This window comes from Mobula birostris, chromosome 18 (genome assembly GCF_030028105.1).
Source record: "Mobula birostris isolate sMobBir1 chromosome 18, sMobBir1.hap1, whole genome shotgun sequence".
NCBI classification, from domain to species: Eukaryota; Metazoa; Chordata; class Chondrichthyes; order Myliobatiformes; family Myliobatidae; genus Mobula; species Mobula birostris.
Genome location: NC_092387.1, coordinates 8908964 through 8932362, shown reverse-complemented (window position 1 = coordinate 8932362; position 23399 = coordinate 8908964). Strand labels below are relative to the sequence as shown.

Below are 23399 nucleotides of genomic sequence, written 5' to 3'. Positions count from 1 at the left end.
ATGCTCTCTTTAATAGAAGCTATTAATGCGAAGATCAGTACAGTGGACACCAAGATCGATAAACTGACGAATGCTAATGAAAAGCTAGATTTAGAGAAGATTCGTTGTTCAATTTCTGAATCTCGTCAAGACTTTCAAACATTGTGGGAACCCTTTCTGAATTATTTTCAAAACTTTCAAAACCCTCAATTCGTTGTTTAACGAGGAAAAGATGGCAGCACACCTGCATGTGCGCAGCCCTCCGGAGAAAAATGATATCGTATCTGTTAAATAGGGGCCGTGGACAATTCTGATTTGATGGAGAATGGACGTGAAAGCACAGAGGAACATCTGGAGAAATTTCTGAAATGCCCGTTCGCTGCTGTCATTACTGTGTGTTCAAGAATCTTTCGGAGGGTAGGCCTCAAAATCCCCGACCTTGCCTGCTTTTGGCGACCGAGAAGGAGGTCAAATCGTTCGGACAGAGATGGCGTTCAGTACTCTGTGTCGGAGAGCTGATCAGAGCTCGAAGTTTTGGGATGACTCAGAGTCGGATTGTGGTCGGCGCGGCAGGGAGAGTTTTTCTTCCTTCTCCCATCTGCGTGAGGTGTGGGACATTTGAGAAACTTTGAACTTTACTGTGCTCATGGACTTCTTCATCAAGTTATGGTATTGTTGCACTGTTTGTAACTATATGTTATAATTATGTGGTTTTGTCAGTTTTTTTCAGTCTTGGTCTGTCCTGTGTTTTGTGATATCACACCAGAGGAAATAATGTATCATTTCTTAATGCATGCATTACTAAATGACAATAAAAGAGGACTACATGTCTTCATATTCATAATCATACTTAAATTTAGATGTTGGCTATTATTAATTTTTATTATATGAGAAGGTATTTTACCTTTTTTCTCCTTAATAAACTGCTTCGGTCTTGGCAACGGTTAGATTTTTTTTGTAATAAATTAGTATATTTCAATATAATTTTGACTAACCTACATGAATACGGAGTAATGAGATTGTTATTATGAATAGATATAATGTAATTAGTTTTTTTACCTTTTTATATACTTTCTTGTACTCTATTATCCTTTTATGTAGAAACTAATAAAAATATTGAAAGAACAAAAAAAACCTGGAGTTCCTTTCCACTGCTCCACCATTTAGGAATAGTGGAGGTTGTTCATACCTTTTTGATTTCTTGAAATTGATAATCATTTCTATAAGATAATAAGACCATCTGTGTACATACATCTATTGATGCTTCTAGACACATTTTCGGTGATGTTCCTGGAATCACCGGGTGTTTCGGGTCTTTCAACGTCATACAACCTCCTCCAGGTAACCCAGCCGGGGCTGATCAGACCCCAGCTTGTGTCTAGATGGCTAGCTACTTATGGCTCCATGGCTCCCCTTTTTTGAGCCACAGCCATCTTGAGGCCCTCTCTGCCACATCGGTGGTACTGCAGATGGCTCTCCTCTTCCTCTCTCCCTCGATGCTCAAAATGCTGAAGGCTCTAACTCTAGAATGGACTACGAATACAATAATTGTTGTCATGGCTTGCAGCTTCCTATCAACCCCTCCCTTCACCGTTGCCTGCAGAATTTGGTTAACATCTTCATCAAACTGCTTCCACAGTGAAGTCATGTTAGCTGCAGGCCATTTGATCCGCCTCCTGTTAGACTTCATGTTAGAGGGATTAATTTGCAACACTTGGAGGTTCCGGGCACTATGGGGTGACTCCGGGCCTGGCCCCTCTTCGTCTCACCAGGTTGGACACTTGTGCGTTGTGCTGCTCCTGCTCCCGCCAAACACTTCATCCTCGTTTGGTGGATCTTCAAGCCACGATCGTTCTTGCAGATTTTGCCACATGCACACTGCTTCCTCATCATCGTTTGTTCATTGTCTGGGTCTGATGTCGTTGTGTCCATCTGATTGGGGTGTTCATCCTCCCCCCCCCCTCTCGGGCATCCCTGGGGGTATCTTTTCCTTAGATTCTTTGTAGCTTTTGTGGGGGTCCTCCTCTCAGAAGACACAGATTGGGTTGCCAGCCCGTTCTGCTCTGGTTGCCGTCTCTCCAGGCTGTCACTGACTCTCCAGTCGTCACCACTCTTTTCACGGTTGTCACCCAGTCTTTCCTGGTTGTCTTAACTCAGGGTGTAAGCTGTGTACATACATCTATTGATGCTTCTGGACACATCTTCAGTGATGTTCAAGATATAGGAGCAGAAGTAGGCCATTTGGCCCATTGGAGTCTGCTTTACCATTTCAACATGGCTGATCCATTTTCGCTCTCAGCCCCAATCTCCCTCCTTCTCCCAGTATCCCTTCATGCCCTGACTAATCAAGAATCTATCAACCTCTACCTTAAATATACCGAATCACTGGTCCTCCACCGCCACCTGTGGCAACAAATTCCACAGATTCACCACTGTCTGGCTAAAGAAATTCCTTCTCATCTCCTTTTCTTTGTTTTTTTATGTTGAGTGAAAAGTTATGGTTATTGCACCATTGAGACAGTTTCTTCATTCCTCTCTATATGTCGTTTCATTGTTATTTATAATTAATCTGTGGAATTCGTCACTGTGGTGTAATCTGAAGATCTCATGAAATTGGTGGCATAGGCAGGGGCACAGTCATGAGCGTAAGTGTGTAAAGCATAGAGTTCAATGTACACAACTGAATCACAGAATACATAAACACAAGATTCTGCAGATGCTGGAAGCTGATACTCTGCTTAATCCACTGGATGGAGCTATATCCAGCTTCAAAGTAAACCATCTGAGCAGATAGCAAACCGGTGGAACAAAGAGCTAGAAGTTGGAGCAGGCTGATTTGCTTCAGCACTTAATACATGCCTCATCCAGACCTGTTCTCCAATACCTACTCTCACCACCGCCCCCCCAATACTCAACTCCCCTGTAGCTCATATTCAATGCAAAGATTGACAATGTTTCTGCCTCCACAGTTCTCTGGGGAGGAGAGTTTCACAGATTCATGACTCAGAGAACAAATTTCCTCCCATCTGTCTGAAATCAGCGTCTCTTATTTTGAAGCTTTGCCTCATTGTTCTAGGTACCCCACCTCTACTGAGGAAATATTCCCTCAGAACTGCCAAGTTCTTGTTTCAATAAGATCACCTCTTATTGTTCTAAAGAGAATAGGCTCACCCTACTCAACGTCTCTTCATTCCTCAACTTCTTCATCCCAGGAATTACCCTACTGAAACTTCTCTGCACTGCCTCATAAGTTATCCTTCCTTAGATATGGAGTCCACACCCATATACATTGCTCCAACTGCCCTATAATGTTGTATCCAAATTTTCCCACTGTTATACTCCAAGGTCTTGGTATAAATACTACCAGACTAGACATGCCCAGGCATCATCCCTGATTAAGATAGCAGAGCTTGTCATCGGTTGGAAGCCCAAGAAGAGTTTATTCGTCATATATGCCAGGGAAGTATTAGATCCTTTTTCACTTTACAATAAAGGTGAACATTTCTTTAGATTCTCTAATTCTCATGTATACCCACATACTGACCCATTCCAATTCACATATAGGGACCCCCAGATCTTTTTACATCATGACATTTTGCAGTCATATGCTATTAAATTAATAACTTGCTTTTACATTTTTCCTTCCATTTGCCCATGGTATACGCCATTTGCCAACTTTCTGCCTGTTCACTAAATCTATTATATCCCTTTGCCATATGACAACTTGCTAACCCACCTATTTTGGTATCATTAGCAAATCTGGCTATAATGCACTTGGGCGCAGTGTAACGTAATGGTTCACAACGCTTTACAGTGCTGGGGATTGCGTTTCCATTCACACCGCTGTAAGAAATTTGTATGTTCTCCCCATGACCACATGGATTTCCAGCATGTGCTCCTGTTTCCTCCCATGTTCCAAAGAACGTATGGGTTAGGGTTAGTAAGTTGTGGGTATACTATATCGGTGCAGAAGCATGGTGACACTTATGAGCTGCCCCAGCACGTCCTTAGACCGTGTTAGTTGTTGACGCAAACGATGCATTTCACTGTATGTTTCAATGCACATAACAAATAAAGTTAATCTTCAATGTCTTTCATCCAAATCATTGCAGATTGTGGACACTCAAGGACTGAGCATAATCCCTGATGCATCCCACTAGTTATTGACAATTGTGGCCCTCTGTTGGTCAGAGACAAGCATAGATGTTGCATCCCAGCTTTCGACATAATACACAAACCAGGGAAGTACAATATGGAGAGCAAGCCTGAGGTTGGAGGAACAACACCTTATATTCCGTCTGGGTAGCCTCCAACCTGATGGTATGAACATTGATTTCTCTAACTTTCGTTAATGCCCCTCCTGCCCTTCTTACCCCATCCCTTATTTATTTTTATTCCCCCCCCCCTTTTTTCCTTCTCTCTCTGTCCCTCTCACAATCACTCCTTGCCTGCTCTCCATCTTCCTCTGGGCTCCCCTCCCCCTTTCTTTCTCCCTGGGCCTCCTGTCCCATGATCCTCCCCCTTCTCCAGCTCTTAGCTTCTTCCCTCCCCCTCCAGTCTTCTCCTATCATTTCAGACCTCCCCCTCCCCCTCTCAAATCTCTTACTATCTCTTCTTTCAGTTAGTCCTGAAGAAGGGTCTCGGCCCGAAACATCGACTGTACTTCTTCCTGTAGATGATGCCTGACCTGCTGCGTTCCACCAGCATTTTGTGTGTGTTACTAAGTACAGGAGATGGGATGTTATGCTGAAGTTGTGCAAGATGTTGATGAGACCTAATTTGGAGTATAGTTTGCAGTTTTAGTCACCTACCTACAGAAAATAAGTAAATAAGGTTGAAAGAGTACAGAGGAATTTTACAAGGATGTTGCTGTATCTGGAGGAACTGACTTATAAGAAAAGATTGAATAGGTTAGGAATTTATTCCTTAGAACAAAGGAGATTGAGAGGAGATTTGAAAGAGATATACAAAATTATGAAGGTATAAATAAGGTAAATACAAGCAGACGTTTTCCACTGATGTTGGATGGGACTACAGAGGTCAAGGATGAAAGCTGAAATGTTTAAGTGGAACTTGAGGGGAAACTTCTTCACTGAGAGCGTAGTGAGAGTGTGGAATGAGCTGCCAGCATAAGTGGCACATGTGAGCTTGATTTTAACATTTAAGCAAAGTTTGGATAGGTACCTGGATAGTACAGGTATGGAGAGCTATGATTCCCAGTGGAGATCGATGGGACTGGGCAGTTTAAATGGATTTTGCACAGACTAGATGGGCCAAAGGTGGTTTCTGTGCTATACTTTTCTATGACTCTAGTTCTGAGAAGATTTTAAGCCCCAGCTGCTGAAAAACATCCCCTTAGCATGATGTTACCTCCACCAGACTTTACAGTAGAGATGGTGTTACCCGGCTGCTGCACAGTATTAGATTTAAGCCACATGTACATACCACTTAGTGTTGAGGCCAAATTCCACTTTAGTCTCATCCGACCACAAGACCTTCTTCCAAATGTTTACTGTATCTTCTAAGTGACACTTTGCAAAGTCTTTACAGGCAATGATATGTTTTTTTTTAAAATAGAAAAACTGTACGTGTGTGTTAGAGTGAGTTTTTGGGTAGATGATTCATTTACACTTAAATGACTCTGGCCACCAGTCTTCTGTTCTTTGACAAAGTACTGTGGATTGAGTTCATAACAATGCATTTCCTAAAAGTTGGAAACCCAGTTCAATGGCAACAATGCTGTTCCTAAAAGCTGTGAATACCAGAATACTAGCCCAGACCCTGCTGGTGCCTCCAGGATGGAAGTGTGAAGTTTACAGGTAGTTTCGAAGACAGCATTATCTATACTTTGTGAATACGAATTGTCCTCTATGTTAGCACATAAAATACCAAACAAGTGTATTGTGGATTTTGTTCAGAACAATGGATTCCTGAACACCAGTCCAGATGCTGCTGGCACCAGTGGGACGAGTGTAATCAGGAGGTGTGAGGTTTGTATGTAACTTCGAAGACAGCATTATCTATACTTTGTAAATATGGATTGTCCTTCATATTAAGCACATAAAATACCAAATAAGTGTATTGTGGATTCAGTTTGGAACAATGGATTCCGGAATACCAGTCCAGATGCTGCTAGCACCGGTGGGACGAGTGTAATCAGGAGGTGTGAGGTTTGTATGCAGCTTCAAAAGAAAGTCTTGCCTATATTTTGTAAATATGGAGTTGTCCTTTGTGTAGCAAATAAATATCGAGCCCCACATTGGGCAGCAGACCTTTCTACTGAAAGCGCCTCCGTCCGAATGATGCCTGCTGAACCTTGTTTTGTTGAATAAAGAAGCTGCTTTGTATCTACCAGTAACTCTCTCTCTCCCCGGTGATTTCATTCACGCTACAACAGTGTGGTTAAATCTAATACCGTGCATTATAATCGGTCTCTGCCATTCCTTTGGATTCATTAGCTGCGTAGAGAGGGGGAGCCTGCTGCATGGGCAACAGGTTGCTCTCTGCATCATACCGCACTGGCTTGCATATGACGTAGACATCTGGGTCGCAACATCCCTGGTTGACTATGACCATAATAGTGATGGTACTGCCAATATGTACTACTGATTGCTGTTTTGAGGTGTTGAAACTTTGTATACAAATGGAAGCCTCTTAACTTGAATTAGCAGTGATTACTGCAAGCTGTGTGGGAGAGAATGCAGAGGTCTTTTGATGACCTTGCTCTAATATGCTAAGGAAGCATTAAGCTTCTCTTCTCTTGACAGGCACAGAGTAAACACAAACACATGTGGTGTTTGGTGGACTACTGTCATCAGGTTAATTAGAAATTAGTGCTAGTTTTTTTTTTAAAAATCACCCAGTGATAAAATCCATCTTCATACAAAGATCCTTGTGAGGCACTGGTTCTAATTCATGAGAGTAACAGTACAGCACTCCTCTTTACACCTGCAGTTGAGATGAAGGAATCGCAAAGTCTAAAGAACAATTAAAAAACTGTCATGACAAATTTGTTACTTCAATTCAGTAAGTGTGATGACAGGACACAGACTGAAGGTTAGGGGAGGAGCTGACTGAGATATATGAAATGAGGGGTGTACACTCAGTGGCCACTTTATTAGGTACAGCTGCAAATATATAATCAGTCAATCATGTGGCATCAACTCTGCATAAAATGGTCAAGCAGACATGAGCAAGAGGCTCATTTGCTATGCATACCAAAAATCCGAATCGGGAAAAATGTGATCAAAAGTGACTTTGACCATGGAATGATTGTTAGTGCCAGATGGGGTGGTTTGAGCATCTCAAAAACTGCAAATCTCTAAAGTGCCTTGTTAATGAGAGAGATTGGAGGAGAATGTCCAAACTGGCTCAAGCTGACAGGAAGGTGACAGTAACTTAAATAACTACATATTACAACAGTAGTGTGCAGAAAAGCATTTATGAAGGCACAACACTTCAAACTTTGAAGTGGATGGGCTACAGCAGCAGAAGATTATTCAGTGGCCACTTTACTAGGTGCAGTAGGCAGCAGGAAATACTTTGTTATAGGGCTAGGGCATAGATTTAGGGTGATGTGCAAGTGATTAGAGTGTAATTGAGGGTGTCTTCTCTCTATGCAGAGCAATGAGTAGCTCCAATATACTGCCTGAGAGACAGAGTGGTAAAAGCATAATTGCAGACAGTACTTTAACATTTAGTTGAACACTTGAATTGCCTAATCATGGAAAGCTATGGGCCAAGTACTGAAGATGGGATTAATTAATACAAGTGCTCATTGGTCACACGCATGTTGTTCCACAAACATGAGAAAATCTGCAACGCTGGAAATCCAAAGAAACACACACAACATGCTGGAGGAACTCAGCAGGCCCAAAATATTGACTGTTTACTCTTTTCTGATAGATACTGCCTGGCCTGCTGTGTTCCTCCAGCATTCTGTGTCTGTCGCACGTACACTGTTGTTGTTGTTGTTGTTGTTGCTGCGGCGTCGGTGGCGTCTGGCTGTTTCTGTGTTTATCAACCTGGAAATACCAGGAGTAGGATGTGAATCTAAACGTCCCTACTCAGAGAATGTGACACACTTTGACACAGCCAAAAATGGAATGCATTTAACTTCTCAAAATGGCCAGAGATGAACTGTTAGCCACATTTCCCTTGAATAGCCCTCCATGTTTGTTATTCTCTCCATCTCCTTCAATCAGATCACTAACCTTGGGTGCATGACTTCCATCTTCATCTTCTGCTTGGGAGTTCGGTCACCATGGCGAATAACAGCTATTACACATCGCAGCTCCATCCTGCAAAACACAGCTTGTTTCCATCAAAGCACAACAAAACATTGAAAGGGATCCACATTATCAAAGATTTATTAGAGCTGGAAGAACTCAAGTGTAGCAATGATGTAGGGCAAGGTTATAGTTGCTGTTAAGACTTAGCATTAGACTGTAAGATATAGGAGGAGAATTAGACTATTTGTCCCATTGATTCTACTCTGCCATTTCATCATGGCTGATCCATTTCCCTCTCAGCCCCAGTCTCCTGCCGTTTCCCTGTATTCCTTCATGCTCTGTCTAATCAAAAATCAATTAACCTCTGCCTTAAATATATCCAATGACTTGGCCTTCTGAGCCACCTGTGGCAACAGATTACAGATTCACCACTCTCTGGCTAAAGAAATTCCTCCACATCTCTGTTCTAATGGATGTCCCCTCTGGTCTTAGACACCCCCATAGAAAACATCCTCTCCATCGAGGACTTTCAATATTCGATAGGTTTCAATGAGATCCCCACTCATTCTTCTCAATTCCAGTGATTGTAGACCCAGAGCCATCAAATACTTCTCACACGATAGCCTTTCAATACCGGAATCATTTTTGTGAACCTCCTTTGAACCCCCTCCAATCTCAGCACATCCTTTCACAGACAAGTGGCCCAAAGCTGTCCACAATACTCCAGGTGGGGCCTCAACATCTTTGCTTTTATATTCTAGTCCTCTCAAAGTCAATGCTAACATTGCATTTGCCTTTCTCACCACCGGCTCATCCTGCAAATTAACAAAGAACATAGAAAACCTACAGCACAATACAGGCCCTTCGGCCCACAAAGCTGTGCTGAACATGTCCTTACCTTAGAACTACCTAGGCTTACCCATAGCCTTCTATTTTTCTAAGCTCCATGTACCTATCCAGGAGTCTCTTAGAAGACCCTATCGTTTCCACCTCCACCACTGCCACTGGCAGCCCATTCCACACACTCACCACTCTTTGCGTCAAAAAAACTTACCCTGGACATCTCCTCTGTACCTATTCAGGGAATCTTTGCACGAGGATTCCCAAGTTCCTTTGAAATCAGATTTCCGAAATTTCTCCCCATTTAGAAAATAGTCTACATTTTTATTTCCGACAATGTACTCCATCTGCCACTTCTTTGCTATTCCCCTAATGTCTAGGTCCTTCTGTAGTTCCTTGGCTTCCTCACCACTATCTGCCTGTCTGCCTACCTTCATACTGTTGCAAACTTTGCAACAAAGCCATCAATTCCACCATCCAGATCATTGACATATAACATAAAAAGCAGCAGTCCTAACACAGACCCCCGTGGAACACCACTCATCACTGGCAGCCAACCAGAAAAGGCTCCCTTTATTCTCATTCATTGCCTCCTGCCAATCAGCCAATGCTCTATCCATCTTTCCTGTAATACCATGTGCTCTTAACTTGTTAAGTACCCTCATGTGCAGCACATTGTCAAAGACCTTGGAAAATCCAAGTACACCGAAAATCTATTGATTCTCCTTTGTCTATCCTGCTTGTTACTTCTTCAAAGAATTCCAACATATTTGTCAGATAAGATTTTCTCTTAAGGGAAACCATGCTGACTATGGCCTATTTTAATCGTGTGCCTCCAAGTACTCCGCAACCACATCCTTAATCAACTCCAACATCGTCCCAACTACTGAGGTCAGACTACCTGGTCTATAGTTTTCTTTCTTCTACCTCTCTCCCTTCTTGAAGGGTGGAGTGAGATTTGCAATTTTCCAGTCCTCCGGAACCATGCCAGAATCTAGTGATTCTTGAAGGATCATTACTAATGCCTCCACAATCTTTTCAGCCACCTCTTTCAGAATCCTGGGGTGTACACCATGTGATCCAGGTGACTTATCTACCCTCAGACCTTTCAGTTTCCCCAAGAACCTTCTCTCTAGTAATGGTAACTTCACACGCTTCATGACCCCTGACACCTAGAACTTCCACCATACTGCTAGTGTCTTACACAGTGAACACTGATACAAAATACTTATTCGGTTCGTCTGCCATTTCCTTGTCCCTCATTTTTACCACGCCAGCGACATTTTCCAACAGTCCGTTATCTACTCTCGCCTCTCTTTTACTCTTTACATATCTGAAAACAAAACTTTTGCTATCCTCCTTAAAATCATTGACAAGCTTACTTTTGTATTCCATCTTTTCCTTCTGTTTTAGTGCCTTCTGTTGGTTTTTAAAAGTTTCTCCACCCTCTAACTTCCCACTAATTTTGCTCTATTATATGCCCTCCCTTTGGCTTTTATGTTGGCTTTGACTTCACTTGTCAGCCACAGCTGTGTCATTCTGCCTCTAGAATACTTATTCCTCTTTGGGATGCATCTATCCTGCGCCTTCCAAACTAATACCAGAAACTCCAGCCATCGCTACTCTGTCATCATTCCTGCTAGTATTCCCTTCCATTCAATTTTAGCCAGCTCTTTTCTCATGCCTCTGTAATTTCCTTTACTCACTGTAATACTGACACACTTAACTTTGCTTCTCTTTCTAAACTTGCAGGGTAAATTCTATCATATTAAGATCACTGTCCTCTATGGGCTCCTCTACCTTAACCTCTCTAATCAATTCCAGTTCAATGTACAATACCCTGTTTGTAAACCAACTATCCCATCCTCAGCCCTATTACTCCAGTTCCCATCCCTCTACCAAATTAGTTTAAGCCCTCCTGAACAGCTCTAGAAAACCTGCCGCAAGGATATTGGTGCTCCTCAGATTCAGGTATAAACTGTCCCTTTTCTACCATCGTATCTTCTCCAGAAGAGATCCCAATGATCTAGAAATCTGAAACTCTGCCTCCTGCACCAGTTCCTCAGCCACAATCATCTGTCAAATCATTCTATTCTTCTCCTCACTGGCACATGGCAAAAGCAGCAATCCAGAAATTAGTACCCTGGAAGTCCTGCTTTTCAGCTTTCTACCTAGCTTCCTATAATCTCTCTTCAGGACCTCCTCTCCTTTCCTACCCATGTTGCTGGTGCCAATATGTACCAAGACTTAAAGCTGCTGGTCCTCCCCATTTAGAATGCTGTGAACCTGATCCACGACGTCCCTGACCGTGACACCTGGGAGGCAATATACCATCTAGGTGTTTCTACTGCATCTACAGAATCTCACCTCGAAGCCTCCAGCAATGGAATCTTCTTACACTGCTGCAGTCCTCTTCACCTCTCTTCTCTTCTGAGCTACTGCACTAAACAGTGCCAGAGACCCGGCTGCTGTGGCTCCCCCCAGGTAGGTCATCCCCCTCAACAGTATCCAAAGCGGTATACTTATTGTTGAGGGGAACTGCTATAGGGGTACTCTGTTCTAGCCACCCATTTCCCTTCCTTCTCCTGTCAGTCACTCAGTTAACCTACCTCCTGCAACCTAGGGGTGACTACCTCCCTGTAGGACTTATCCATCATTTCCTTAGTCTCCTGTGTGAGCTGAAGATCATCGAGCTGCAGCTTCAGTTCCTTAACATATTCTCAGATGTCTCTTGGATCTCTTGCATTAGGTCTCTTGCTTCTCCAGGTTTTTATTAGATGTGAATATGCTGACGGAGCACTAAAACAAGCTATTCAGCCCACTGTGCCAGTATCTACTGTAAAGTTCTCCAGTTAGTCCTGCTCCCCATCCCTTCACCACAGCCCTATAAATTACACTCAGAGGCCACTTTGTTAGGTAAAGGACTGCTGTAGCCCATCAACTTCTAGGCTTGACATGTTGTGCTTTGAGAGATGCTCTTCTGCATACCACTGTTGTAATATGTGGTTGAGTTACTGTCACCTTCCTGTCAGCTTGACCCAATCTGGCCATTCTCCTCTGACTTCTCTCATTAACAAGACATTTTTGTCTACAGAACTGCTGCTCACTGGATTTATTTTTGTTTTCCACACCATTCTCCATAAACTTTAGAGACTGTTGTGTGTGAAAATCCTAGGATATTAGCAGTTTCTGAGATACTCAAACTACCCCATCTGGGACCAACAATAATTCCATGGTCGAAGTCGCTTAGATCACACTTCCTCCCCATTCTGATGTTGGTTTGAACAACAACTGAACCTCTTGACCATGTCTGAATGCTTTTATGCATTGAGTTGCTGCCACATGCTTGGCTGATTTGCATTATCGAACAGGTGTACCAAATAAACTGGCCACTGAGTGTATTTCCCTACCAGTATTTATTCTTCTGCCCGAATCTACTTCAATACCTTTCTATTTAATTTATTACCAATTACAATTTGTTTGTATCTCAGTTGCCTCTGGTTTTTGACCACCTGCTACCATAACAAGTTTCTTCTTTAGGTAGTGACTTTAAATACCCCTTTCAATCTTCCTCACATTGCTCTAAGCAGAATAACACAAGTTTCTCTAATCTCCCTATATAATAAAGCCTTTCATCCCAGGTAGATGGCAACACTTTGACATTGTACACGGTTTCACATGGTTAAATGGGCCTGACCAGATCTGTGAATACTGAAAGCTTCAACTTACATGGTGCCCGAGGTAGTTGGGACAATGGGGATATCTTCAGCCTCTGTGGGTATGGACCACGGTATCTGCAGTTGTGGGGCGAGCTCCCGCATGATTATATTACTGGAATAAAATAAACTCAATTCAATCCAAACTGCCACAGACCATTGCACAAGTACCACATTTGAAACAACAGATGTGCAAATTTAAAAAATGTCTCCCTTCAATCAAATGTTTACTTTTGTATTTTCGATATTTCTACTTAGGTGCAACTTTTCAAATATATAAATTGATGGTAATAGATCACTCAACCCTTCCAGCCTACTCTGCACTAATCAATAAGATTACAGCTCATCCAGTTATAACCTCAACTCCACTTCCCTGCCTTTCACTCCTTACTCATTAAATATTTAAAAATTCTACTCCATCACTCTTTGGGGAACAGTGCTCCAAAGATTCACAACTCAAAGCAAAAGTTCACCTATCTAAAATGGGCAACCTCTTTGACACTGCCTCAAGGAGCTCCTGCAGTGATGCCCTGTTAATAGAATGACTAATAACTTCCTCACCACAACTCCAAACTGATCTACGACCTACAGACTCACTTTCAGGCACTCCTTACAACTCATGTTCTCAGTATTGCTTACTTTTTAATTTGCAGTTTATCTGTTTTTGATCATTGGTTGTTTATCAGTCTTAGTGTGTAATTCTCATTGATTGCATTGTATTTTTATTTCTTTATTCTACTATGAATGTCTTCAAGAAAATGAATTTCAAGGTGATGTATATATACTTTGGTAATAAACTTCCTCTGACCTCACTATCCTGGTAAATATAGAAATATATTTAACCCTTTGACCTTTCATAGAATCTGCCGCTTCATTCATAATCTGATCTAACTCATGACAGTAAAAGAAAAAGATGGTATCTCTTATCCTGTGGTCTAGAGCCTATTACTGAGACAGAGACAAACTGTCATTAAGGCAGTCCTAAATGAAATATGTTTTTCACTAGCCTGTGGTTACTATGTTCTTTTTTTTCCTGTAAATGTCTGTAAGAAAATGAATCGCACTGTAGTATATGGTAACATATACATACTTTGATAATAAATTTATTTTGAACTTTGGAACTCCAATAACTAACCACAAACATTTTGTACCAGATGTAGATTCTAACCATGATCTACAGCTACATCTCAAACTATGGTTCTCCACAAGCGGTGGGTGCTTGAACTGGCTGTCCTGCATGGCATTTCGATATCTCCAGGAGCAGCCTGGAAGACGTGCGCCTTCAGAGTTCCTCGCTGATGTCACTGACTGAAGCACCGTGGGAGACCTGGACACTGGGATAGCAGGCAGTGTGCACTGCTGTCAGAAGAAGGCCCTGTACTCGAGCGATCCTCTTGCTCTTTCGCTCTCCTTCCCTCTATCTATCTTTTGATGGTGAGTGAGAACCTGTCAGTCCTCAAGGGAGGGCTTGGAAAAGCAACGTGGAAGATTGTAACATTGGAACAGCGAGCTGCAGTCTCACTCTCGTTGCAGGAGCGATCCCCCTCTCCTCTACTAGTAAGAGAGAGCCTGTCTGAGGGAGTAAAGTGTTGGGTTATGGACTGTAGTTTTAGATGGACTCTAGACCAAGGTCTCTTTGGGGGCTTTAGCTATTGCATGGTGGGGGGGGGGGGGGGGGGGAAGGGGGAGTCAGTGCTTTTGTTGGTGCAAGTGGAAGGGAGGGTTGAAGCTTCTGCTTGTGCACGGGAAGGTAGGGGGGCTGCTTTGGGGTTTTGATGTCTCTGTCATTCATTCTATTTTTTTTTTGTTTCGTGGATGTCTGTGAAGAGTAAGAATTCCAAGTTGTATACTGTATACATTCTCTGATATTAAATTGAACTATCTGAATTTGGTAGGTGGAAGAAATGAATTTCTCTGACAGAGAGCCAATGTGGACATGGGCAGAATTGTTCCCTTCTGGAACCATTTTACTGCAAGTTACTGAACTAGTATCAAGAGGTCTGATTATTGATTCTGCTCAAATCTCACATTACAGATGGGAAATTTAAATTTAATGAACATATCTGACATGAAAAAGCTGCTAGCAGTAATTGTGACAATAAAACTGCTGTAACTAACATCCACTTGATTTACTCCTGTCTTTCAGGGAAAGAAATTTGTCATTAACAAATGTTCTGACCCATGTGTAACTCCAGACTCCCTCACTCCCCCCTTCTCTAATACTGACTGACTTAACTATTCCTGAAGAGGCCCTCCACGTTCCACTTCCCATTCTCTCTCCCCCAAACTGCTCCCCTCATTGGTCTTTTCAAGGCAAGTTATATTCTTACAACTTTGAAAAGCCATGCACCAATGCAGCATGCTCAGAAGTTTTAAAATATTTGATGCTTACCCGAGTATTTTTGCACAGTCGTCATAATATTTCATGGAATTTTTCACAAAGCTGAATCCATTGACATCACAAACATAGGAATGTCCATTGGCACGCAGCAGGTCAAAACCACAGACTGTTTGCTGTGCAAAACAAAAATGAGCTTGTTAACATAAATCAATGCAATCTGCTTCAAAGCATTAGAAGTCCTCTATCCCCTCCCCCCCTCCCCCCACTGTGTCTGTTTTTGCTGCCTCCTTCCTTTGGAGAGGTGGAGCTAAGTTGTTATGGCGCCCAACAGTGACTTCTTTGCTTGCATTAATAGCTCTATTTTTCCCTTTCAGGGTTCTTTTGAAGATGTTGACCTGGAGTTACACGCTGACTACGGTTCTTTGTGGGAATGGGACCCACTGTTGGGGTTCCACAATCAGCCACTATTCGGTATGCCAAAGTCTCGGCCTAATATTTCGGCACAGTTTCAGAAGCCTAGGATTTTGAGTGACTGGAGATGGGCGAATCAAGGGTCGGTGTTGCCACAGGAAATCCGTGCGTCGTTGGGGGAGTTGGAACATCTGCTGTGTGCCTGGGGACTTGGGATCCTTGCGATCTCCAGGCACAGAGCTCGAAAAAAACGACATACCAGCGAGTTGTTTGTTATCTCTCCCGCTCATTGGAAAATGGAATGGAGTCACCTCTTTCTCCCTTTGGGGTACCTGCAAGTCTATGTCTTTGCTATTGCTTTGCTCAAGCATGAGTGCTGGTAGTGGGTGCGCTTTATTTTTGCCGGTGAGGGGAGGGGGATTGTTGCTCACTGCTGCTTATGTGCGGGAGGGAGGGGAGATGGGGAGGGACTTGGGGTTCTAACATTTAACTGTCATTCATTCTTTGAGGCACTCCTCTGTTTTCGTAGATAGTTGCGAAGTAAAAGCATTTCAGGATGTATATCGTATACATCTGACATTAAATGTACCTTTGAACCTTCTATTTCAAACACGGTCTTTTCTGAGGATTATGATTCTGTTGATTCTCAGTTGACCTTTGGTATCTGATCAAACTGAATCCAGCATCCTCCTGAGCTCAAGTAGATCTTATCCCTGTTCACCATCCAGAAGCAGGTACTGGACAATAATCTGATTTCTCCAAATTCCAGTAATTTCTCCCACCTAGCTCCTTCTCTTTTCCATTCCCCATTCTGGTTACCCTCTCACCCGTTGAAGATGCATAATCCTACCACCAAACAAATCTTTACCTCTGCCCCACTCTACGCTTTCCCACAGGAATCGCACTCTGATTCTCTTGTCCATTCATCATTCCCCTCTGATCTCCCAACTGGCACTTAACCCTGCAAGCTTAAGCAATGCTACACCTGCCCATTCACCTCCTCCCTTACCTCCATTCAGGACCCCAAACACTACTTACAGGAGAGGCAAAACTCCACCTTCAAAACTGTTGGTGTCACTTACTGTATCTGACGCAGTCTCATCTACTTTGGTGAGACCTGACAGAGTGGGGGACTGCTTTGTCAAACACCATTTCTCCATCCGTAAAAAGCAGGATTTCCCTATGGCCAACCATTTGAACTCCAGTTCCACACCCATTCCAACATGTCAGTTCATGGCCTCTACTGCCATGATGAGGACACTCTCAGATTAGAGGAGCAACATGTCATATTCTGTCGGGATAGCCTCCAATCTGATGGCACGAACATCAATTTCGCTAACTTCCAGTAATTTTTCCCCTCTCCCTTCCCTCTTCTTCCAATCTCCACTCTGGCTCCCCTCTTACCTCTTCTCTACTCCTCGCCTATCTATAATCCCCCTCTTCCGTGGCCCACTCTCCCCTCCTATCAGATTCCTTCTCCTTTAGCTCTATCTTTTCCACCTATTACCTCTCAGCTTCTCATTTCATTCCCCCCCCCATCCACTCATCTTCTAGCTTGTACTCCTACCCTTCCCCCACCTTCTTATTCTGGTTTCTTCCCCTTTCCTTTCCAGTCCTGATGCAAGCACTCAGCCCCAAAATATCGACTGTTTATTCCTTTCCATAGGTTCTGCCTGACTTGCTGAGCTCCTCTGATACCTGATTGTGTGGAGAAGCCATGATTGACATAAAGCTAAAATGGGAAAGCCTGGTCCAAATTTATTCTTATAACGGATTTCAAAAAAAAAAGTTCAGTTTTAAATGGTGAGATGGCTGCAAGTTATATCAGAATGGGATTAAAATAGGAAAACATCCTGCACCAAAAATTAGGCACATTATCTAACATTGGGGTCTAGGACAACAGGAGTCAGGAATAAGCAAGTTTGCGGACAGATTATCCCCTACATGAAAATTAAAGGCATTGCTCTGAAATGTCATTACAATTTGGCATATTTGAATATGATAAAACTCCAATAAAATGGCACTTTTGGGACACTGGTAATTCTGAACTTGCAGATTTTCTGGATGACGGGATATTACCCATATTGATACCCAAAAAGCACTATTTTATTTTTCACATATTCACAGTAGTATAGTAAAACTTTTTTCCCCAGAGAAATTGTTTAGTTTAAAGGGTGCAGGAAATGCACATGCACTCTGGTTCCAAGTTTCTGATTCTTGGTGTCCTTGATAACAACAACAGCTCTGCAGCCCCTTCTGTTTCTACTCTGGATGACTGGCTCACATGCCAGACTAACGAGTGAGCCAGGTGCCAAGTGATTAAGTTTCCAAACAATAAAATCGTATCAAAGTTTTATTAATATGGTATTTTTTGCAACTTATGTTGAATAGTACTCCCTGCACAACATTTTCAACTAACCTTAAAAGCTACACACACTTTCCTGGCGACTAGCTTTTCCATAGCTGTCAACATCACAGGATAACGAATCTCTTTTCCTTCACTGTCCCGTTCCACTTTCCCATCAAGGGCTGGAGATTTGCGAGCCTCGGCATGAGCATAGTCAGGACCAACTGTGTATACCTGCAAGGAGCAGTGTTATATTTATTTCATCTATCCACACTATATACAAACCAGATTATTCAAGCACACGTGAACTCGGGAGATTCTGCAGATGCTGGAAATCTTAAGCAACACACACACACACACACACACACACACACACACACACAAAGTGCAGGAGGAATTCAGCAGGTCAGGCAGCATCTGCGGAGCAGAATAAACAGTCAATATTTCAGGCCCAGACCCTTCATCAGTTCTACAATAGTACAATTGAAATCAACAACTGATGCATCTCTCCATAGATGCTGCCTGACTTGCTGAATTGCTCCAGATTCTTCATGTTCCCTCTTTACCCTATCAGCTAGGAGTCAAACTACACTGGAACTGCCAAGCAGGTCAGGCTATATCTGGGAAAGAGAAATAGAATCAAATCAGGTTGGAATCACTGGAATTCAACGAAAGGACTCCAACTGGAAACAGTAAATACATTTCTCTTCCCGTAGTAACTACGTTTCTCTTCCCACAACCGCAGCCTGGCCGGCTGAGTATTTCCGCCATTTCTGGTTTTACTTTCCAGCATCCGCAGTTTTTTTTAAATTTTGTTTTCAGCTAGGAGTCCAGCTATACTGACTATGAGTTCATTCACAAATGCAAAATAAGGATGTTCCTTAGGATTCACCATGCCCAAGAATAGTGACTGTCTGAATAATTTGATGAGGCAAGATCATGTGGATTAGGAACCAAAGCACACAGCTCAGTCTCACAACCACTCGTTACAGAGCACCCTTATTCTCAGCTACTAATCCTACCATACACAACTGTGAAAAGACTAATTATATTTGGCACGTACTGCTAAATATTGTGTTTTCTTTCAAGAAAACAGAACATTTAGCATTAAGTGTTCAATGTTCTGATACATTATTTGTCAAGGATTGGAAATTATGAAACCTGGTCTAGAATGCATGGATCTGTGGTCATGTCTATAGACATTCACATCCACCCCCACAGTGTTTGTTCTGCCAACCAAATATATCTACATCTGTCCCTACCCCAAGGTAGTGACCATGACTTCCAAACTTCTGAGGTGGACCCAGACCTCCTCACAGGTACGCCCAAGGTAAAAGTGTACACTGCGTTCAATAGAGCCACCAGGGCACTCCTCGTTACACCCATTAGCAGGCACCATAGCCTATATAGCAGGATTCTGACCCTGCCATACATCTGATAGAAATACTAATTGCAAACAAAATTGTTTTCCCTCTTAAAGGTAGGGGTAAAGTTAAAGGAACTCCTGCATGATGGTCCCGAGCAGTAACATATAACAGCTTACTGAAGTGTGCACAGCACCTTTACGTCTGTCCCATCTGTTGGCATGAATTCTTCATAGATGTATGAACCAGTCTTACGCACTGTACTTTCAGGAGAATACACACTGCTCCGACTCCCAATCTCAAAAAAAAAAGTGGATAAGTAAAATTAAATAACATCAACAAGTCAAAGTAGGACAGCATAGTAGCATCACAGTTACTGTAACACTGTTACAGCCCCAGCAATACCAGTCGGGGTTCAATTCCTGCTGCTCCCTGTAAGGGGTTTCTACATTCTCATTTTGACCATATAGATTTGCTCTGGGTGCTCCACTTTCCTCCCACATTACAAAAATGCACGGGTTAGGTTTAATGTGTTGTGGACATGTTATGTTAGCACCAGAAAAATAGTGACTCTTGCAGACTTCAAAGCAAAATTCCTACTGATTTGATTTGACACAAACCATGTATTTCACTGTATGTTTTGATGTACATGTGATAAATAAATATTAGTGTGTTCTCGTGCTATCCAAATCAGAAGGTACGACAGACACAGAGGAGTTATACATTTTAAAAAAGGGCATGCAAGGCTAACAAGGAGGTTCTTCTTAGAAAACTGAAGTATTAATGGAACAAGATTTTAAATATGGCAAGACCAGAGAATAGTGCAGAACATTTCAGTTTGTTATGGCAAATACTCTGCACTTATCAGGCCAAGTAGGAGAGGAATTATCCTATCAAAGAGAGATTAAACAGGTTGGGCTACACTGGAGGCGGTATCACTGGCAAACTGAACACTGAGGGGACTTGATAAAGTTGATGTACAGATAACATTACTTCTGGTTGGGGTCTCTGGAACCAAATGTTAATTGCAAATTAAGGGATCAGCCATCGAGAACTGAGAAGGAGAAAAGAATCATTGAAATTCCATATCCTTGAAGCCCATGAGGGCTCAGCTGCTGGTTATGTTCAAAATACAGTGTGACAGATGTTTAGGTTAAGAGAATTAAGGGATATGGAATTAGTACAGGTCAGGGTGGAGAGACAAAAGATCAGCCTTTATCAGTCTCATCTTTCCCAAATCTTATTGGGTCATTCTTCCTTTAGTGTGCTTTATATTGATGCAACTGGACCTAAATTTAATGTCTCATCCAAGAACATATGATTTTCTTAGTTATTGCATTGTAGTATCAGTCTCAATTACGTTTTGGTCAGTGTTTATAGCATGGAAACTAGCCCATTCAGCCCAACTCATCCACACTGACCAAGATACCCATCTAAGCTAGTCCCATTGCCTCATTTCCCTCCAAACCTTTCCCATTCATGTACTTATCCAAATGTATTTTAAATATCATTATTGCACCTGCATCAATAGCCCAGTCATAAAGTCATGAAACACTGCAGCACAGAAACAGACCTTTTGGCCCATCTAGTCCATGCTGACCCACACCCAGACCATAACCATTTCTATCCTCCCATCCATGTACTTATCCAAACTTCCCTTAAGTATTGAAATCAAACCTACATCCACTACTTCCGCTGGCAGCTCATTCTACACTCGCACCGCCCTTCAATTGAAATAGTTCCCCCTCAGGTTCTGCTTCAGTAATTCAATTTTTACCCAGACCTGTGACCTCTAGTTGTAATCACACCCAACTTCAGTGGAAAGAGCCTGCTTACATTCACCCTATCTGTACCATTCATAAATTACTATACCTCTCTCAAATCTCCCCTCGTTCTCCTATACTCCAGGCAATAAAGTCCTAACCTAATCAAACTTCCCACACTTTTCTATATTTTTGAGAATATGGGCAGTGCTGCAAAGGCCAGCATTTATTGTCCATCCATAAAGAAGCTTGTAATGAAATCATCTATGTATGGAACACCCAGGTTTACACCTGCAATGGTGAAGTCACTTTAAGGATTCTACAACTTGTGTTATCAGTATTATCTACTTATTTATAATGTTTTTGTATTTGTACAGTTTGTCTTCTCTTGAACATCGGTTATTTGTCAGTCTTTGTGTGTACTTTGTCATTGATTCTGTTGTATTTCTTTGTTCTACTGTGAGCGCCTGCAAGAAAATGAATCGCAAGGGTGACATACATGTGCATTAATATTTTTATTTTGAACTTTAATGAATGGTGATATATTGCCAAGATAATATACAGCATGTATTTCAAGGGAAATCTGCAATTGATATTCCCGTGCACATGCTGTCTTTGCCCTTCTAGTGAAAGAGTTTGCATGTTTGGAAGGTAATATCAGAGAATATACGCATGAAACTACACCACATTTGGAGACAGCCACATTGAGGATTAGGCATGAGTGAATGTTTAGGTATCGATGGGTTGTTAATCCAGTTGGCTGCTACGTCCTGGATTACGATGAGTTTCTTGGATGTTACCAGAAAACTCATCCAACACACTACTACCTTGAAAACACTGGAAAGGCTCCAAAAGACCGATTATTTTCTGCAGAAAACTCATTCTCTGACCTGCTCTTGAATCTACAAACTACAGTGCCTATAAAAAGCATTTACCCCTCCCCCCAAGTTTTTATGTTTTATTGTCTTACAACATTGAATCATCGTGGATTTAATTTGGCTTTTTTTGACACTGGTCAACAAAAAATCTCTTTCATGTCAAAGTGAAAACAAACTTCTATGAGTTAGTCTAAATTGATTACAATTATTCTGAGGATCTGAGGCCTCCAGTCGAAGCTAACCATGGATATCGCATTCTAGCTGTCTAGATACGCAAGCCTGGCCAGTACGATATGGGGAACAAGCTGTTGCCCATGCCACAAGCTCCTCCTCTCCATACATCTGAAGAACCCAAAGGTGGTGTCTGAAAAGAGGATGCTGTCCAAGTTGCATGCCATTTTGGTCAATGTCTCCCATCCACTACATAATGTACTGGGTGGGCAGAGGAGTACATTCAGCCTGAGACTTATTCCACCGAGATGCAGCACTGAGCGTCATAGGAAGTCATTCCTGCCTAGGGCCATCAAACTTTACAACTCCTCCCTTGGAGGGTCAGACACCCTGAGCCAATAGGCTGGTCCTGGACTTACTTCCTGGCATAATTTACATATTACTATTTAACTATTTATGGTCCTACTACTATTTACTATTTATGGTGCAACTGTAACGAAAACCAATTTCCCCCAGGATCAATAAAGTATGACTATGACTAAGAACGACAGAAACCAATAGAGTTTGGTATCAGCTGCATCGCAGAAGTTGCCAGTCAGCATTGAATTCAATGTAGGACTGCCTTAGGGACTCCAGCTCCTGATTTTTCTCTCAGGATTTACTTCCGAAGCCTTCTCCATAAGTGGGTATAGCTGCAAGGCAGTGGAGGTTTGAGATCGGAGTTTTTCCTTCTCCTAGATAAGCTGCCAAGCACGGCTGACAAGCCCCATCTGCTCGAAGTGACTGGTTTTAAGGCATCAGTAACCTACCTTTGCCCTTCTCCTGTCAGTAGAAATAATTGATTATATAATAACTCACCTTCAAGGACTGCCCATATTTAGTAGATGTACTTTTGACTGCAATTACAGTCTTCAGTCTGTGTGGATAGGTCTGCATTAGTTTTGCACACCTAGACATTGCAATTTTTCCTCATTTTTCTTTACTCCCCATTCTGTTCAAGCACTGTCAGTTTGCATGGGGATGGTGAGTGAACAGCCCTTTTCAAATCCAGCCATGAATTCTCAGTTGGCATGAGGTCTGGACTCAGTCTTGGCCACCCCAGGACATTAATTTTATTGTTTTCAAGCCATTCCTGTGTAGCTTTGGCTTTATGCTTGGGGTCATTGTCTTGCTGAAAAACAAATCTTTTCCCAAGTCACAGTTCTCTCGCGGACTGCATCAGGTTTTCCTCCAGGATTTCCTTGTACTTTGCTGCATTCATTTTAGCCTCTATCTTCACAAGCCTTCCAGGGCCTGCCGCAGTGAAGCATTCCCACAGCATGATGTAGCCGCCAATATGCTTCATGGTAGAGATGGTG

At 42.4% G+C, this 23399-nt stretch overlaps 1 protein-coding gene across 5 annotated transcripts in view; it reads right to left on the bottom strand.

Moving 5' to 3' along the window:
* ppip5k1a (diphosphoinositol pentakisphosphate kinase 1a) overlaps positions 1-23399 on the bottom strand; it is a 237048-nt gene that overhangs the window by 153112 nt on the left and 60537 nt on the right. For all 5 annotated transcript variants that reach the window (XR_011889605.1, XM_072282170.1, XM_072282171.1 and 2 more), the window contains exons 7-11: positions 19426-19527; positions 17938-18099; positions 15159-15280; positions 12780-12881; positions 8193-8279 (exon numbers count right to left, since the gene is read on the bottom strand). Coding sequence is in view for 4 of the 5 variants with exons in the window: in XM_072282170.1 (XP_072138271.1) it covers positions 8193-8279; positions 12780-12881; positions 15159-15280; positions 17938-18099; positions 19426-19527 (575 nt within the window). In the remaining variant the exon portion in view is untranslated. The remainder of the gene's footprint in view (positions 1-8192; positions 8280-12779; positions 12882-15158; positions 15281-17937; positions 18100-19425; positions 19528-23399) is intronic.